General features: G+C 41.4%; 1 protein-coding gene across 1 annotated transcript in view; it reads right to left on the bottom strand.

Annotated features, from left to right (window-relative positions):
• The window catches only part of MTMR2 (myotubularin related protein 2), a 64,527-nt gene that overhangs the window by 27,590 nt on the left and 19,543 nt on the right, over positions 1-17,394 (bottom strand). The window contains exon 2 of the mRNA XM_027735624.2: positions 14,346-14,451. Coding sequence (XP_027591425.2) covers positions 14,346-14,451 — 106 coding nt within the window. The remainder of the gene's footprint in view (positions 1-14,345; positions 14,452-17,394) is intronic.

Raw genomic sequence — 17,394 nt, 5'->3', positions numbered from 1 at the left:
CCTCACAACTGCACCAGCTTAGGCCAGCTTTACCAGGGAGGCTGCCAGAGCAGTCATACTGGGGTCCACAGGATGAGTAAGGAGAGGTCACCATTGTCAGAGCTCACTCTGGCAGCAATTTGCAGGAAAGCTTCTCCTCCCCCACATCAGCAATACTAGTAAAAACAAGGTTTTGATGGTATAACGAGCAGAAGTCAATGTTGAGGACTTCTTGTCAGCACAGCTGTGTTGGCCAAAGATCACACAACCCATCAAAGCCTTGACTGAGGGCCTCCCCAACAAAAGTCTGTGATGTAGATCTACTCTCAACGCCTGTGTGTCTAATTTTCCACTTGAGTAACTGCCTTGAAATTAGCAGGATAACATCTGGATTATGATAAATGAGATGGAGGCTTCTGGCTAATTAGTCCATAAGTGGTGGTCATCTTTTTGGCTTTTTATCTTGGAAGGACATTAGTGAAAATACACTCTGCATTCAGAACATGATCACAGCTTCTTCGTGAAGGTCCATACCCCACACGGGCAGCAGCTGCTGCGAGGAACACTTCGGTCAACAGCTGGACTTGCTGCTCTTCTGCAGATGTCAGTGGGAGTATGTCCAGCAGTAAACATTTGGGGGACTGGATTATATCTTAAGCCGAAACAAATATGAGGTAAGATACATAGAAAGCACTTAGTATGACAAACATCTGCCATGATGGCATAGGTGGGCAGTGCTCAGGTGAGTTTTAAACACTGTACTGCAGGTGGAGGATAGATGGAGGGAATAGGCAAGCAGTATGAAAGACAAGGACCTCCATGTCAACATTCTTTAAACACAAGGTTGAAAGGCTTTTCAATCTAAAAACTAGTTCTTCTAAAATCCATCTGCTCATTCACACTCTCTGAAATGTGGAGTCCCCAAGGTGACAGGAAAGGGTTAGTGATCCACACCTACACTCACTTCAACACAGGGCAGCAGCAGACAGATAGCTTCCTGGAAGCACAGCACTTCAAGGTCAGCCTCCTTGTCTCCCCATCCCTTTTATTTTTCTTTCTTTTATTTTTGCTACAGACTTGAGGACTAAACTGATTTTCACCATCCCGTAACTGGCCTCAGCCACATGACCTATCTCAGGTAACAAAGCACTGCCTGTCTCCATGATGATTTCAAAGTTGGTGCAAGCATATCACACCTGGATAACAGTATCCTTCCCAAGAGATTGAGACAGACATGGTCAGAAAGTCAAGGACAAACACTTCTCTGTCGTGTTGGTCTTTGCACTATCTGCTCAGCTCTAGACCTTGAATGAGCCTCCAGTTGGAACATGAACACTTGAAACCCATCCTGTCAGAAACCAAGAAATGAATGGTAGGCATTTTTCCTGAAGTCCACCTCCTTAAAATTAGTTCGGGGAAATACAATCTGTGTAGGGCTGAAAATGCAGGAAGCAGGCACAGCAGAAGATATCTGCAGCAGCACTGAAGGATGGAGGCTGGCAGGAGGGAAGAAAAGTGGGTGGCTAAGAAAAAAGGAGTTTTGGAAACAGATCAAGGGGAAAGAATGGTATGGGACAATGCACATGAAGCTCTGAGATGATGTCAATATCATAGATGGACCCCTTGCTCCTTATATGACTAAAGAGATGACATGAAAAGCCCTTCCATCTTACTGCCATCCTCCTCTCCCCCTCAAAATCCAAAAATGGTTCATTAAACTGTGAGCAAAATCTTTTTTTGTACATTAGCCTCTTTTCAAGACTCTAAAAATAACACTCCTGGGCCCAAATTTAGCCCTCTGCAAACCTTGCAAAATTAAATTAGGAGCGTCAGTAAGGCAAGGAAGCAGGGAAGGGAGCCAGGGACACGACTGCAGCAGCCTGGCTGCAGGAGAGTGATGGCTGGCTGCTGATACATTAACGCTATTGAGGCAGGTACCATATACATCTGCAATAGAAATGTGCCACCTCTGTGTTGCCTCAGGTTTTTAAATTGTTCTGTGGGAACAAAACCAAAGAGTTCTTAGAGATCTGCAATGAAGGTCACAGCCAGAGCTGGGCAGAATCATCATTACTTAGGAATAGGACCACAATGACGTAGAGCCACACACTGGCTGTATCTGTCACAATCATCACTAGATGGTTTCTGTAAGAAACAGATACAACCACCAAAAACTGGTAGACTACTCTGCCTTGCCTCTAAGCTGACCAAGGTCTTTGTTACCTTTTTCCCACAGAAATGTTATGCTTGGTAATTGAATTTCCAGGGGAACAAAGAGTCTAGTTACACACCAGAAGAACCTTTATTTCTGTCTTCTTTTATCAAGTAACATCATCTATCCATCCCACCCGTCAGCAGCTCTCCCTCTAGATAAAACAGCCCTCTGGGATCCTGAGACTGGGAGTACCTTAGCACCTAAACAAAAGTCCTGCCTTGCCTTAGAGGGTGTGAGGATTTCATGCTACCACCTACCTTTGTTCTCTGCTCAAGAAGCGACTTGGCAGAACAAACCCACACTGCTACACTTAACAACCACTTCTCTTACCCCAGGATCCCACCTCGTGTTAGCTCCAGCACACTCACCCATGGCCGAAGGTGCAGAGCTCTCTCATGCCCTCCCAGCTACTGCACCCGACACAGGGAAATCCTGATGCTGTTTTGCTGATGCAACCTTCAGATTTGAACAACAAAATGATCATCTCCTTTACTTGCATGTATGGGGTCAGGGAAAGAGGTTTAGATCCTGCTAAAAAGGTAAGACTGCTGCAATTCAGGGTACTGCAATTCTGGCAAGCCTCTCCAACCATGTGTTCACACTACCTCCTAACACAACAGCCAGCATGCTGCTCCAAAAATCCCTCTCCTGACTGATGTCCCTGCAAGACTCCTGCATTCAGCTCACCCTGAGCAGCTGCAGCCAACTCAGGGTAGTACAGAGTTAAATTACAAGCAAACTCCACACACAGAGTCTCAGAGGTCTGTGCATCGTTGAACACTGTTCCAGAAGGATCTGAGAAGGTGCATGAGACTCTAAATTCAAGGTTTGCTTTTTGCCTGCGAATGAAACAACTGATGTGTTTTCCTCTTGTACTGCCTGGTGAGGCGCTTTCCTACCAGCGTAGCTGCACAGCCAGGATGACAACCACATCCTGCGCTGGCTGAGGCCAAGCCAGGATTGCCTCCTCCTACCCACCCTGCCACTGCTGTAATTGCCCCTGGGTCCAGTGCAGTCAAGGTGCCAGAGTGCTCTTAATGGCTTTTATAATGGAAGTTTTTCCATAACCTGGATCATTTTGCCAGGACTGGCTTAAGGTGTGACTACAGGAATGAAGGCATATAAAAGCCATAGTGAGGGAGAGAGAGCAGCTGGGACCGATAAGGGAGATTAGCTTTGTCCCTGGACACCACACATGCCTGCAGATAACAAAAATGCATGAGGAGAGCACCCGAGGTCCCTCCTAGCCATTTTTCAGTTACTCTCTTCTACTTTCTCCTGAATATTTGAGTCCTGAAACCCACAGACAAAGGTCAGATTGTTTGGCTTCACACAACTCAAGGGGAGACTACAGGTTTGTGCTACCAAACTGCTGTGTAAGAGTTTTCCTAAGTCTGCAGGGATTCTTCTATCCTCAATCACAAACAAAATGAGCAAAAAGAATCTTTTTTGCTTAGACAAAATTAAAATGTACCCTTTTTGTGATTCTTTTTTTCCCTCTGAGTTCATCTCTCCTTGGCAACCTCCTACACACTCCAAATCATTTTGCACATTTTGAACAGATCTGTTACATGCAAAGCCTCAACACTGGTACAACATGTTCGACCCAACTGCATGACCACCTTGCTCCTGTATTAGTCCTATCCCCAAAACCACGTCTGCCCCATTTACTGTGAAGATAAGCTCTCCAGGCTGGGAGCTGCTTTTGTTCCAGCTACACACAGTCCTGTTTTATGTTTCCTACAGCAGGAAGGCAGTCTCTTAACTGGTCCCTTGACATAAACATATATACCTGTCTGTACAGACAAACATTATACACACACACAGAGCCCCTGTACTCACAGATTTGGCATGCCTATGTCTGCCTCGTGAGCACGCACTGGTCAGCAGCAACATGCAAAATATATGCTGCAGGGACAAGAATGTGCATGTGCATTGTACACACGCAATAATATACACACAGAATGAGTAGAATTTAAAATATGCATTTTTTCAAATTATGTGTGAAATATGGAATTGAAAGTCAACAGTCAAGTGAAAGGTTTTATCTCCTACAGGAAAATATCTGTCTGATACTTCACATTTTAATGGACTACCTGGGAATATTCTGCTTGTACTTAACATATCTAAACTTTCCTTCTTCCCTTGCTTGTTTTTTTTAAATTTCTTTCTCTCAAGAAGTGGTAAATTATTAAATACCCTCCTTAATCAGCATTTTTGCCACTTTGTAGGCAGGGTAGTCAGTAAGCTGCAGGAATATTCATTTCATCTAAAACTGGAGATCAACATCTCAGCAGGTCACCCTGTACTAGTCGGTGGAAAGTAGAATACCTAGGAGATGCACCTTTAGGATGAGTGCCCTTCTTCCCACTGAAGACTAAGAACTAGGGCAAAGGAATATCAATGTAGATCTGGTACAGCAAATCCCAACCCTGGTGCTTCCTTGTGGCCAGCATAGCAATGCCCAATCTCCTGGACACCCATATACAACTGAGCAGTTACAACTTCTATTTTGCAGAGAAGCAAAAACGTCCTCTGTGCAGAAAGGCAGCAGGAAATGAGCCAAGCCAGATCCAAAACCTGAATGAATTTAATTTAAAGAGGCATGACTCCAAAGCTTGTAGGATAGGTCATCTTAGCTGTAGCATAAAAGACAGCTTTTGGGTCAGAGCTGGCTCTTGTCTGCTGTCTCAAAGAACTATGAGAGAAGTCAGCCTTCCTGCAAAGACTTAGCCATAGGATTACTTTTACATATTTCATTCATTCATTCATTTATTTTGTTTGTAAATCCACAGCAAAACATATACACTTACATAACCAATGCTTCTCTCCTTTAAATGCCTTTTGGAGGGGGGTCTCAAACCACGTTCACCTATTCCTTCCTCTGAACTGCCTCCCACTCCAGCCCTTTCCTGATAGCTGTTTTCATCAATCAACAAAGGACAACGCCACTATGGCAGGTGTATCAAAATTTATCATTATCCCAATGACACTGTAAAAATGAAACAAACAGATGCAGAACCTCTTTGCATTCACGTCAGAAAAAAATCCCCACAGAGGTCCAATTCTGTCCAACTGACATTGACAGAAGCTGCAGAACTGACACAAATCTGTGCAGAAACAAGATTAGTATGCTTCTTTAGGTCAGTTTTTCATATGTGCATTGGTTTCTTCTATAAATGGAACATTTCTTAGAACAGGAAAAAGGGCACATTTTACTGCTTAGATGCGTCTGTCTTCTCAATGCTCAATTAGCAGGACCGCAGAACAGAAGCCATACTTACTTGACTGAAAATACTGTGCTACTTTGAGGAGATTTTCAGCTGCCATTTATGGCTATTTCAAGTGTACTTTGAGAAGATTTATGTGCTAAGTATTCTACTGGAAATGCAATAAAACATAAATTGAGCAAGTAAATGGACTTTGTTGATTATTTTCAAATCATTAAGAATACCACAGCAGAAAGATTAGAGGAAAAAACAGTAGTATCTGCCTGGCTGAGGCACAGGGACTTTTCTGAGGATTATGACCAGATGAGTTGAAAAACTATGTTAGAGGCATTCAGAGCCTCGAGACATTAATTGCAGGGAAATGCTTTGTGTCTTATTCTTTTGGGATATTAGAAGTTCAAAGGGGAAAAGACAAAACACCATGGACAAATGGATCATTTCAGAATAGTACACAAAGAATCAAATGTACTGTCCAAAGACCACATCAAGCCCATTCAGCTCCTAAGAGAGCAACTGGCCAAAGAAGGCTTCTTAGCTCGGTTAAAAAACAACACAAGAGGTATTTAAGTTATCAAAAAATGTTCTGACGTCAAATCACCTATTACACTACTCTAAAGACAATAATAACATACAATGTACACTGCAACTGCCTTTTAACTATGCTTTCCTGAAACAACTAAAAAAACCAAACCACAAACTGTGATCTCTACCTATCATATATGGAGAAAGTATAAAAAAGCTTGAGAAATCACTTGCTTACTTACCACTGTCCTGAAAATCTTTAAAAAGAAGCTGAAGATTGGTGTATTTAAAAAAAAAATACAGTCACCAGAGTAATATAAAGGGACTCCTCTGCAGGAGGAAGTAGCCCCCATGTAGTGTTTCCCCGGGGTTTTCTGCTTTATTTTTTCCACAATGTACTTCTCCACTCAGATCCGAATATCCAGTGATGAAGAACAGCCTCTCTGGGCTGGCGAATCTCCTGGGCCCTCACTGCACAAGTACAAGGCAAGGCTTAGAAGCTCAAAGGAACACATTGTTGAGGGCCACTCATTTAACCATGGCTGGTTTGTCTCTTCAAGTTTGTATGGCTTGGTGGTTCAAGAGAATTCTCTCATTAGGCTCTGACAGAAGGTTGTCATTGACTCAACACATCAACACTCTCTGGCACAGTGTTGCAGACATCATCTATTCAGACAAGTCCAACATTTTTTAACACAGAATTTTCTTCAGTGCCAAGGGTTCTACATACATCTCAAACCGTAATGCCTCTGTTCTCCACAGGCTGCTCAAAAACTTTGGACAGCACATTAGCCTGACTCTACCCTTTATTTTTACTGAATTTTGCTTAGCAAACAATTTATACATGAAAAAAAGACTAAAAGTTTCAAGAAAACCATTAAACTACTTCAATGAAGTTAATATCATCACTCTTAAGTAACAGAAAAACACTCTGACTAAAGACAGAGTTATAAATTCTACCAACTAAAATAAGTCACAGAATACTGTCTCCATTACCAGGAATTTCACTTTGGAGTTTTGTGATATGTACGATAAGGATTCAAGATACAGGTAATTATATATTTATAATAAACAAAAATCATACAGAGGGGAACAAGGATATTTCATTCCATGCAAAAATATCTACAGAAAATCAAATCTTGGTGGATATTGCACGCAGTCACAAATCCTTCTGCTCCTTTTAAATACCATGCTTGTTCATTCCTGCCTGACTTGTCCTTCAATCTACAAAACTGTAACTAACAGAAGGGAGGGAAGCCACCTCTTACCTGGTTTTACTCAACAAAAGGAAAATTCTTGCACTTTGTAGCTAGGAGAAACATTGCAGTTGATTAGGAAGAGATGAAAATATTTTTGAGGAACATATGAAGGCCATTTGCTTATTCTCTTAGTTTCACCGTTTCTAATAGATGGCAATCATAAATGCTTCCAGAGATTTCTTTCACTGTGCATTACTCCATATTCAAGCATTTAGGTACCTCTGCCTAAGAAAAACTAGCAACGTTTGCCGTCTCTGCTCTCTTCTAAATAGATGAGCAATTAAGGAGTATTATTCCCACATAAAGGAGACAGAAAACTGACTGCATTGGGCTTTTCCCCCCTATCTAACTTGTATGAAATCAATATTTTGCAACCCAGAGGTTGGCTACTCTGTGGGTTTGTTTCCTTGAAAGGGGTAGGTGAAGAAAGGACTTACTGGTGCAAGGATGGGACCAAGATTTTCCATCTCTTGGGACATTTTAAAATGAAAATTATTGCAATTCTTATGAAATATATAGCATTTACTATAAACTGGAGTCTTAGAAAAGCATCGCAATGGCAGGGGCTAAATTGCAGTCACTGACAGGGCTGTCCTGGTATGACCACACTTGTGGACAAGAGTATCATTCATTTTCCAGAACCAGCCATTTGTGCCTTTGTTCATCAACAGCTTAATGCTCCAAACAAAGGAAGCCCACTTCCCACAGGCACGCATGCACAACTCATACAATCAAAATCGGAATTTCAAGATAGTTAAAATATTTGTCCCTATAAGACTTTCTTACTTCTCTTCTGCTGCCCTTTAAATCCTTCTGCTTGATACCTTCAATAGTGTAAAGCAGTGTAAAGAGGTACTATTGCCTGTTCTTGGATTTGTCCCTTGGATTTCATTTCTGTGTGCAAAGGGACCTGTGGAAATACTACAGCAGAACAGGTAAGGGCTTCTGCCTGCATAGGTTCTACTCCAGTACACCTACAAAAACGTGAAGTGCACCTCCACATGTGAATATAACTAAGCCCAAAGCAATGGTGCAGAGAAAGATACAGCCAAATCTTCACATAGTGACAGTAAAAAGATGAACTGTTTATTTAATTTCGCTGCTGTATCACCAGTTCACATCTAGCCAAGTCTTTTGCGACCACAGGTCAATTATCTTCACCATCTGGTGGCTTGTGCAATATGGTCTGTAACTTAATAGCAGTCACAGTCCAGTGCACTGGGAAGGAAAGCTCACAATGCAGAAGACATCTTTGCATTTGCTATGAACTAGTCTGCTAACCGGCAGTCCCAGGCAAAGAGACAAGGGCCAGTCTGAAATAGGAATATTTATCCCCATGTATCATTAAGAAAGGGATGGAGCTGACTGGCAGGGCAGAAAATCTTCAACTACCATGGAGGTGCTTCAGCAGAGGTTTTGTCATGATTTAGTGCTTCCAAGCTAGCATCATTCACTAACTGAAAAGTCCCTTAAAAGCAAAACTAAAAAACATTGCTTAAACGAGTGCTTAGAGTTTAAAACGTTATGTCACTCTCTAAACCCAGCTCTTGTTGAACATGTGTTACACATAACCAAAGCCTGACACACTTCCTGCGTTGGCAGGGAGATAGTAATGGAAAAGCTCTCTGAGGCTACTTTTAGTGATTTACAGCAAAGGATGGAGGGGGGGATCACATCTTTCTTCAATATGTTTTTTTACTAACAATATACATGTTCTACACAAAACTAGTCTAAGCTACTTTGCACTAAAACTAGAACAAAGTAACACAAAGGTGTCAAGGTCAGTGACTGGCATTTCAGTTAATCCTGCCCAACATCACCTGAGGGACAGGATTTACCTCAATTTTAGAAGTCAGAGAATCTGAGAGACATTACCCTGAACTCTCTCCATAAACAGAAGAGAAACACAGTAGGTTTTCAAAACAGACAAAACTGCATCTTTACTGGTGCACAGCTAAAGCTGAGAAATCACTTGTTGCCCCTCTAATAATGTTCCCAACATCTGCACCAAGGACTTCTCTAGCTCAGCTCCATGACATTCTCACCTAGCATGGGCAATTCCTTAAAGTTGAAACAAATCAGATCATAAATGACCTACTTCCTTCCATTCAGTACAAAGGAATTGTGGTTGGCTAGCTTGAATGCATACTTGCCTAAAGAGATTTCATCCATGAAACCTAAGGAGATGACAATGGCATCTATTTACTATCTTGGAAGGAAAATACTCCTTCATATACCTTTTGTCATGCATCAATTATGTATCTTACAAAATAAACCATATGGGCATGCTGTGTGACCATATATACAACAGATAACAAATTAAGGTTACACCAGCCAGTCTGTTTCTTCCCATTTCTAACCTTCAAGTCCTGGGAATGCTACAATAATGCTCCTGCATGTCTTATATAAACCCACTGCAAATCCACCGATTGTTCATACGTTAAAGAAGAAAATTACTATAGAGGGAGCAAACAGTCATGAAGGATGGGTCATGTGCTTGTACAGCATTTTTTCTGAACTTCAGAGGAACATAAGGAATTGTGGATCTTAATGTTGCCCTCAAAGGGGAGAATGTTTTAGTGGTCCCAAACAGCACAGCTAAGAACAAATATTTGAACCACTTTTTCTGAAGGCTACAAACTAAGCAGGTGACATACGGGTCTGCTGTACTGATTTCCCCTGTCCAGAGAATGGACTAGATGCAAAAAGCAATATAAAAAAAACCCATACAAGTTTCTCTCCTCCGGTTTAAGCTTTTGCTGTATACAATCCAAAAGCAAACACATGGGCCTTAACAAATTATCAGGCAAAGGTACTGTTCATAAGGGAAGTGGCAGCAGGCTCTGCTGGCCACATCCACTGCTTCTCCACTGCAAATGAGGAGGATCCAACCCTTTCATGAGGACTACGCCGAAGACTTGACCGTAGTAAACCTCAGGCATTATCCTATAAAGCAACAACTAATTCAAAATGAAAATCCCTATGGATAGGAGCTAGAACATCAGCAAGAAGACTTAAGTACTATAAAATGCATGGACACATCTCCCCATATGCACAGGAGAAAATACTACCTTATAGGACTTAGGAGCAAGAAACTCACTGTATTTTATTAACCATCAAGTTCCCAGATCTGTAATAGCTATTTATACACCTCAATCCTTTTGGTAATATTGGCTTTAAGGTGTTTTTAACATCTCAGCCCAAATTACAAAGTATCTATGAATTTCCAACTCCATTTTCAATTCCAACTACTTCAGTTCTGTTCTTGCCTGATCTATAACTTATGTTAAAACATATGGCAGTATATTTGCTAAAAATTCCCTCAAAAAGTATATTCCCTAAATCAATCCTAAAGAGCTTCAGATTTGAGATCAGGAAAGGAGGGAGAACCTAATAATGCTTTGTTGTTTTTCTGCTAGGGGTTGGGGATTTTTTTCCATTCTTTTTTTTTCCTATGAAACTAACTGAAGGAGACAAAAGTTACATAGAGTTAGTTTATGAAGTGAAAATTCTATAAATTTTCTAGTGGAAAGGCAATTTAATCTTAGTTCCAGATACTGAAATGCTCAATATACATTAAAAAACAAACAAACAAACAAACCACAAAAACCTTCATAAAGGTTATTATTAAATACTTTGGAAAAAAGTTTAGGAAAAATACTGCTCATGTATTCAGTAGGAATCCCCCGTGGTTGCCTCATTTACCTCATTACACACATGCATGCACACACACAGAGTGTTAATTGCACTCCAAAAGAAAACTGCAGGCACAGACTGCAAGAAATTAGGTGGGTCCTTCCCCTGGTTCTCTCCTCCCAATGGACGCCTACTGTTCTTCTAAAAATTCCCCACAGAAAAAGAGAGTGCTAATTGTAGCCATGACAAAGTGTTTTTCCATTGTCACAGAAATTTAATTCCTAAATTTGAGCCAATGCACACGCAGAGGCAGAGACCAAATAGAGGTAGGAGTGATGATGGATCCATGTAGCAATTCATTCTAGCAGGAAAAAATTTAATATACATCGAGAGCATAGTCCCATAACTGGTAGATCCACGTCAAAATCTTGAAAACCTTATTTTCAGCCCCTTAAAGCTAACTGATGCAACACCTTCCTGTGAGAACAACGTGTAGCCCAGGCACTTGCCTGCCATGCCACAGAGTTACCACAAAATGCATTAGTTCCCTCTTCAGGGATTATTCTCTTACATTCTTCCAGGAACAATGTGGGACTTCTTTTTGTCCCACAGTAATGAGGTGCTTAGCTCAAATCTCAGTACCTGTCAAGAGTTGGGAGTTCGTGCTGTCTTGTGACAATCAAATCTACACAAGACATTCAGGTATGTAAGGAGAGAGCTGTAACAGAGAACAAGCTCGAGCCGCTGTATCAGTTATTGGTATGACCTCATCTGTAATATCAAAGGCAAGGCCACATCTCATAAAGAACAAAGAAAATAGTAAGAACAACCAGGACCTTGAAAAATCTTTCACAGAACTGACTTTAAAATCTTGCAGAACTGTCACAGGACAGAGATGTTAATTCGCAGAAAGTCGGACAAAGAATGATAAGCCCAGGGAAAGGACATCCATCGTCCTCGACTCAAGACGTGAAAGAAATCAGCGTCAGCTGACCACCACTCATACGAACTGTTCCATATCAGAGGTGGCAATAGCCTCCAAGAGGAAGCCCAGGGGACAAACAGTAACACATTAGCACCGACAGTGACTGATTTGAGGACAGACTGTGAGTCTGCAGTTGCACTGGCAATACCAACACAGGAGGCTGTCCACAGGTACAGAATTGATCTCATCTCCCAGGCTTGTTCTCCAGCATGAGACACTCTCAGGAACGAAGAGCGCAATGATGAATGCACAAATTCCTCTAGGAGAGGTAAGGTCAACATGTAGTAGTGGAAACTGCCCCTTTCTCCCTATACCCTAATACAAGCAGGAGCATGGGAATTCATCTTCTCTAGGTCTATCACTGACAAACAGCCACTTGAGTGTAAAGGTAAGAACCAGCTTTACACCTACACACAACTGCATCACAGCCACTCACATCACCTCTGCAAGAATAAGTTTCAGGTGAAGCACAGGAAGCTTGTGTTGAATTCAGGGCACACAGAATTGATGCAGGTGAAGAACAATAAGCATTTTGCCAGCAGAAGCAGGTGCTCACACTTGGCCTGCAGTGCCTTTATTCTAAATAAGTAATTCTCTGCTTTACCATCTCTTCTGAAACACTATTCTAAACAAAAGAGGAGCAGCATTTGCAGAACTTCAGTTTGCTTAGAAATAAAAAAAAAGGAGGGCAGGCTGTGAAGAAATCACTCTGCAAATTATGGGAACTGTGGCACAGTATGGAATTATGGGCTTCTAATGGCCTCCAGTAACCAGTACATAGGCATCTTCTCCTTGAAGAATCTATCATGCAGCTAAGTGAACATTCCTCTGTGGACATTGTTTTTGATTTCTAATGGGTACAGAGGCCCTGTTGGATGGGGAATCAGACAAGCTCAGGAGAGCTGGAATCCCTGCCCAGCCAGATTACAGTACACACAGATAAAGTGACAAAAGGGGGGAAAAGAGTCACAAGCGGCAATCACAGTTAGAAGGAAAACATGTTGAGCCATCTTAACTACCAGGAGGGAAAGACAACCTTGGTCTTAAAAAGGAAATATTGCTTAGTTCTCTACTTCTAAAGGTAGGCCTCAAGTGTCACAAAAACTGTGAAAAGGCACATCAGTTGTGCATCAAAACTAGAAAAGGAAAACCAAATTTGCAAATTTCAGTAAAAAATTAAGAAATTAAAATGAGTTTAATTTTTTATAATATTATATAATATATATAACACATTATACAATTAAGAACTGTAGCAGTATTTGAATCTTATTTGTATCAATGAATCACTTAGCCTCAGTCTAAAAATTATGTTTTCTGTATGTTGGAGTAACTAACACCCCAACTTCACAGTGGGAAAAATTTTAGACATATAACAAACTTCCATACCCAGGCATGCTCACAGACCACAGAGTAGTCTGAGTTGGAAGGGACCCACAAGGATCATCAAGTCCAACTCTTAAGTGAATGGCCCATACAGGGACCAAACTCACAACCTTGACATTATAAGCACAATGCTGTAACCAGCTGAGCTAATCTCAGAAGTTTAGCTTTTTGTATCCATAGGTAAAAGGGGTAAACTGTCACAGACTGCACATAAACTACTGTTTAAAATCCTAGTTTAAAATTGGCTAATAAGCTGCCTTTAGAAAGAAACATTCATATTCTTGTAATTTATGAACTTTCTGTTATTAATTATGGATGACTGAGACAAAACACACAGGAAAAAAATCATCATGGTTGTCAAAGGAATTAGCTTTGTATTCAGATATTTTTATGCAATTTTACTGTGTTTAAATTTTACAAAGATTCTCAACCACAGTCGAGAAATGCTCGGATTGTTACTAGAATGTGCCAGTATCAACAGTTTTATACTCAGGGATGTTTTTTTCAAAGCAAAGATATATCATCAAACCCCTTGGTTTCATAAAAGGAACATACAGATAGCTTTCAAAACTCCTGTGACACTGAACTAGAACTCTGAATTTATAATTAACTACTCTAATAACAGACTTAAAAGAGCCCTGTTTGGACCTTTTTAATGTCAGATCAATTAATTGTGACAGAAGATTATTTTTATCAGCTTGGAGATAGCAATCTTTCTCTGAAAGAAGATACTCCAAGGACTCAGTGTTTACAAACAAGCAGGAGTTCTCAAGAGAGGACATCTCTTACATATACACACAACAGGAAAAAAACTATATACAACTGACAGGTTGAGAATTTCACTTACTTAAAGTACCTAAAACAAAATGGGAGTTCCTTTGAAAATTCATCTCCAAGTGAGGGTTGCAGAGTCAGCTCTTTGAAGATTAAATAACTTTATAAAGGAGATAATATGGTAGAGATTAAACTTCAATGTCACCTGTTTGACTTCAGGTCCTTTCATGATTTGGCTACATAAATTTTGGCATTAATGAAAGCTGACATTATTTTACCATATCCAACCCACAGAAGCAAGACATCCTCTGAAGGAGGTTACAACTTTTTTTTTTCCTTTTTTTAAGACAAAACATACATACCCTTAAATCTGGAGAGAAGTTGTCTGCTGAGGTGGAGATCGAGTCGGATGATATAGCAGAAACAGATTTGGTGTGAGTAGAATGGTCCGAGTGTGAAGTGGAAGCGCTATAAAGAGAAACACCACAGTGTATCAAAACTCTGCTGAAGAAGGCTCAAAAGCTCACAAGTTCAGCCACTCACAGTCATATCAAGCATTTTTTGCTATTTCCACCCTTTCCAATCTCAGTTATTCAGCCCTCAGTAGTGCTTTAAGAGAATCTGTTTTACTCGCTGTTACCAGGGATTACCAAAGAGTAGACAATTCATGACCAAATCTCAGCTCAGACTGAGCCAATGTTAACCACAGGTTAGTGCTGAGGAATACATTCAGAGCAGGCAACTGGGTGTGCAGCTGCAGTGCCAGCTTCAGGTTGAGCTCTGGGTGGAGGGAGCCCCAGGCAAGAGGCTGTGAACTGCGGACTCTTTGCACAACGAAGGGTACAGGGACCTGTGGCCCAGCCAGGTGACCAGACACTCAGAGATGAGGCAGGAGCCCAGGACGCCAGACTCTTGTGCACTTAAGACTGTTAGGGTATAAAAGCCCAGAGTTTCCTTTGTTTGGGTCCATCCTCAAAGGCACTCAGGTCGAGCTGCTGTTTTATTATTGCATCATGATTATACTATTTTAAGGATTGAGATGACTGAGGCTCTGCTGTTGCAAACCCAGAAGCCTTGTCTGACTGTGTGAGTGTGGGTGTGTAGGGAGTCAAGCAGGGCACCCATCTGCTCACTGGACCCACCCACTGCAGAGGGGCTTCGGGCTCAGCTCAGGTAGTGCAAGCGCCAGAGTGGCTCCTGGATGGTCAGACAGAAAAGTTTCCTTAACACTTGATCAAATCCCAAATCACAGAAACTAAGGGCCTCCATTTCAGGCTTTCAGATGGGAGATATTAGCGTGCTGCAAGGGGATGAAAACAGACAGACTCCTGAACGCATGCCAGCACAGCTCCAACCACAGCTTTACAGCAGTGGAAGAAATTCAGAATAAAAACTCTTCATCACACACAACTTTTCTCCTTCAAGTATACATATAACCCTTAGGAGAATTAAAAAGCCTCTCCCAGCATACTTCTCTGGTGATACAAAGTGTGATTTGCTAAATAACAAAGCAAAACAGCAATTTTCTTTTTTTATACAGTTTTCCTAATATAGCTCTATGCAATTAAAGTCAGCCTATATTTTATAGCATTTTTATGCTGCAACCTCTCCTAGAACCTTAATTGCTTAAAATTAGGATTCGATACTAAGGCTTTTAAGACCCCAGATGACTGTAAAGAAAGATCCTCTGTAGTACAACGTCACTCCCTGAAGCCACTGTACAGCAATAAATGCTACCTGTGCCAATTAATTCCCACACCCTTACCAAACCCAAAAAGGTTTTACCTGGCTTTAAAGACACACTTAAGGATTAGCTCTCAGACTTGCAAGCCTAGCCATGGCAAAAGCAGAATACCAACAGGAGTATTACCTTTACTACTTGTATTAATTAGATGCGACAACCTAGAAATAGCTATAATCTGAGATTCCAAAGGGCCTGGAGATTTGTTAATTGTCTGAAAATTGTTTTGCTGCTGATTAACAGCCACCAAAAGGCCAGAATGTTCCACTTTTATTTCTATTCTCTGGAGTTTGGCAAAGTATTGCACAGTGTTAAAAACATGAAGGACTACAGCAAAACTGTGCTCTTGCTGGGACTCAGTCTTCTCTCTCTGAGGATTAAAGAGTATTGGCAACCCTTTCATCCTATGAAGTAGAAACTTCAAAATGGAACCTCTAGGAACAGTAAAAATTATTTAAAATAAAGGACACTGGTTTGCCAATCAAATAGCATAATTCCACCGAATACACTTGTTGTACAAGGTTCAACAGCTATTCACCTAGCTTTTCAATGTGCTAAACTCCTGCAGTGTTGCCAGGTAAACTCACATAATTTTGGGTGGCCAGTGGCACTCGTGCAAACAACACTGTTCACGCCACTGCAGCCCCACAGCTTCTGTTCCAGGCAGAAAATAATCTCACACTAAAAATCTATGAAACCTTCCATTCTTATGAATGAAAAGGCCTCATATATGCACTGAATTTGTGTTCAGTTTTGCATTACAATAAAGCTGATATAAAGTGTACGCTGCTGCTGAATGGGCTGCTCATGTTCCTGTCTCTTCTTCCTCCTCTCAACCCAGACTGCACACTGCTGCCATCTCCATTCTGCTGGATGGGCATCATGGGATGCACGGCTCAATCTGCTGATCTGATGGGGCAGTCATGTCATGTCATGTCATGTCATGGCTGGGCTTCGCAAATGAAGATTTGGGAAGGGCTCTACCCACGTTTGTTGCAAGCGCGCTGGTGGCTAAAAAGGCCAATACGAGACAGTGATGGGGCAGTAAACTATTAATAAATATTAATAAATATGGAGAGAGTCTTCTGGTGGGTAACAGGGATGATTGGATTCATTACATGGCTACATAAATCATCAGATGCAGCACACACAGAGGGAAGGAATCCGGATCTGGAGATGATGGGGAAGGCTGAGAGCACTTTGTGTACAGCAGCCTGCAGGCATGCTAAATCAGGCTTAGCTCTAAACCACATTTTACATTACTTAAATGAGCTCAGACCCCTGATGTGTTCCCTTGCAACTCCTTTCAGCCTGGCTTCTGCGTGGCCAGTCTTCATCTTCCAAGTGTTCACCCTCACGTTTGCAACTGCTTAATTAATTTAATTTTTTATAAGCATGCAAAAAAAAAAAAGAATCACACAATTTAATCATTCTACAGAGCAGCACCTGTTTACTGTACAGCAACCTATAAGGAGATGGTACTTATAAGGTACTTAGAGGTACTTAGTTATCAATGAAGAGCGAGCAGATACTGTAGAAGCCTTTATTGCTGGGTGACAACTTTGACTCCTGACCCTGGGTCCCCACCGTGCCTTCTCGCACACTGGCTCCAGCCGGGGGAGCCAGAGTCTGAGAGTAAGCCTCCAGAAGCCATGCATTCTAGCTCCCTC

Source organism: Pipra filicauda, unplaced genomic scaffold, assembly GCF_003945595.2.
Source record: "Pipra filicauda isolate LSUMZ 115617 unplaced genomic scaffold, ASM394559v2 scaffold184_size3518187_pilon, whole genome shotgun sequence".
In the NCBI taxonomy this organism is placed as follows: Eukaryota; Metazoa; Chordata; class Aves; order Passeriformes; family Pipridae; genus Pipra; species Pipra filicauda.
This window is presented reverse-complemented; position numbering and strand designations above follow the sequence as displayed.